Source organism: Naegleria fowleri, assembly GCF_008403515.1.
Source record: "Naegleria fowleri strain ATCC 30894 chromosome Unknown tig15, whole genome shotgun sequence".
Lineage (NCBI taxonomy): Eukaryota > Heterolobosea > Eutetramitea > Acrasida > Naegleriidae > Naegleria > Naegleria fowleri.
In genome coordinates this window covers 258,775-261,454 of record NW_025407947.1, presented here as the reverse complement: position 1 = coordinate 261,454, position 2,680 = coordinate 258,775, and the positions used below count along the sequence as shown (strand labels likewise).

The 2,680-nt window shown below is 37.7% G+C and overlaps 2 protein-coding genes across 2 annotated transcripts; both read left to right on the top strand.

Moving 5' to 3' along the window:
- Nucleotides 1-537: 537 nt before the first annotated feature.
- Nucleotides 538-921, top strand: FDP41_012632 (uncharacterized protein; the record flags this gene model as incomplete). Its single annotated transcript, XM_044703173.1, has 1 exon — nt 538-921. One exon carries the CDS (start codon nt 538-540, stop codon nt 919-921), a length of 384 nt encoding a protein of 127 aa, XP_044566085.1.
- Nucleotides 922-935: 14 nt separating this feature from the next.
- On the top strand, nt 936-2,462 carry FDP41_012631 (uncharacterized protein; the record flags this gene model as incomplete). Its single annotated transcript, XM_044703172.1, has 4 exons — nt 936-953; nt 996-1,160; nt 1,244-1,627; nt 1,803-2,462. The coding sequence occupies 4 exons, from the start codon at nt 936-938 to the stop codon at nt 2,460-2,462; spliced, it is 1,227 nt and encodes a 408-aa protein (XP_044566084.1).
- Between the last annotated feature and the right edge of the window lie 218 nt (nt 2,463-2,680).

The following is a 2,680-nucleotide window of genomic DNA, read 5'->3' as shown; positions in this document are numbered from 1 at the left end:
GATCCATGCACTCCACAGATAGTGATCTTAATTCATTCTCCCATCTCATGATTGTGGACAGTGAAAGCTCTACTCCAAGACAGACATTTCCTCAAGCTCACTATATGGAGTCCACCTCTGAATGATGAACATACAGGTCTTGATGACATTAGAGCCTTTATGGACGATAATTCTTTCCTTCCTGACGAATTTCGCGTGTTTGAGTTTCCTTCACAGCCATCAGTGATTTCTTCTCTACCAAAGAAAGAAAGGTGCATCACAACTTGAACAATGTCCTGTTGAGAGCAAATCGAACGAAGATGTGGCCTTACAGAGCACTCACGATGTGGCCTCTATTCCTCCAGTTGTTGTTTTCAACAACACACATTCCATCCAACAACAAACCTCACAACCAACCCAAACAAATCCATCAGAGCAAGATGAAATCGATGAAATTGAACAATTTCTTTCATTGTTTGCTTGATTCCATTTGTTGTAAATAAACATGAGGTTGTCCATTGTTTTGATTGGATTTGAGAATATTTTAATTTTAAAAAAATGCTCTCACTTCGTTCCGTGGCAGGTAGAGCCTCACTGTGGAAAGCCAGTATGATGATCGGATCCGGTATCAGAGGCACTATGATCAATACAGATCCATTGATTAATCATCGTCATCACCAAGATAATGTTTACTCTTCTGTAACGAAAACTAAATTCTTTCCAATCATGACATACACGAACCGAAGCTTTTGCCAAAATTCCTCGCTTCTCAATACTGCTGGAGATTCACAAACTTATAAAAGTGGTGAAGAGGTGAAAACAGACACGGAATATTTTGCTTGCTTGGCATCCGTAGTGGATTCCTGTGAAAAATCTGCAAACAAGGATGCTTTGATTTACTATTTAAAGGAGCTTCTCGACAAAAGGATGCGGAAACCTTGAAAATGGTGTATGTCATGCTTACAAAAGATGAGGTTTGTTTCAAATTGTATTTGGTTGCGTTTACCATTTTATAGGCTTTGGATAAACGACAAGTGACATTTACACTTCGCTCTGAAACATTGTTTGGCCTAATTTACCAGAGTAGATCAAATATTAGCTTACAAGAAATTAGAGAATATTACATTAATTCTGGAAGTAATATTTTTGAGACTTGTTTTCACTTCTTGCAGCCTTGTATCGTAAAATATACTCAGCAAATTAACTTAAACAATATGGAAAAGCGATACATCAAAACGTGTGAAGTGTATGATTATCTAAAAAGATCTCAAATGCCAATAGCAAGGTGAAGAAACCAGTGACGAAACAAAAGATTGACATTGCATTAGAGCTGTTAAAACAAATTAGGAAGACAAAGGAGCTAAAGTTGGTTATCAATTTATTATCTAAAGAATTAGGAATGTCGAAAAATGAATTCTTTACAGTTTTAGCAGCAGCTATCGAGAAGTCAAAAATTAATACCAGTGCAAAATTGTCCCACCCTCAAATTATTGCATTGATTGATACCTATGTCAAAACCAGAGATCCAAGCACGATTTTTGATTTTCTGATCACCCGAGGATCCCTTTCTTCCTTGTCCAATTCAACCACTCCTCTATTAGGGATTGGTTCTGTTATATCACCCATGCTGGCCAAACCTATCAAGCAGGTAGACAAAATTTTTTACAAAAACTAAGAAATGAGGGAGAGACTAAAATATTATGCGAACGCAAATATGACGGAGAGAGATTGTTGATACATTTTAATGCATCAACAAATCAAGTTCTTTGTTTTTCAAGAAATAGAAAAGCAACAGATTTACTAACACATTATCCTGCTGAAAGAGAGTCGCTATTACGCTCCATACTATCACAGAAAAGAGTTTTATTTTGGACTGTGAATATGTCATCTGTGACAAAGAGACTGATATTGTGGCGAGTTTCCAACAATTTCAAAATCGAGCAACATTAGCGCCATCCATGAAACCCATTATTCGAGCATTTGATATCCTTTATCTCGATAACCAACCTCTCACAGACTCTCCATTAGAGTTCAGAAGAATGGCATTGGAAGGCATTGTGTCCAATATTGATAATCCAGTTCTTAAATTGTCAGAGGCAAAAGATATTTTCATTCATTCTACAGATTCGAAAAAGATTGTACACGATATTTATGACATTATGAATGATTCTGTAGCCGCTAACTGTGAAGGACTCATCATCAAATGCTTCTCTTCAAAATATGAATTTGGCAAGAGAGGATGGTACAAGCTGAAAAAGGAGTATCTCAATGGAGGGCTTTATGACTCAATAGATCTAATTGTTCTCGGTGCGAAGAAAGGTAAAGGTAAGAGAGCAGGAATGTTTGGATCTTTCTTGTTGGGCGCAATCGACAACACCACCGGCAAAATTCAAACTGTGTGCTTTGTTGGATCAGGATTGTCGACCGACACGCTTGATACATTAACTCAAGAGAGCCTTAAAACTACATTCCAAGCCCATTAATCACCAATGAACAAGATCTAGAAAGCAAGTATGGTGTAGTGATTTCCAAGTCCATGTTCAAATCCATTGACTGCTGGTTTGTACCAAAGCTAGTGTGTGAAATTTCTGGAGCAGACATTACACAGTCCAATTCCTCCAGCTCTGGTTTTGGTGTTCGTTTTCCCGTTTTCATTAAAATACGAGAGGATAAGACACCCGAGATGGCCACCACTGTGACC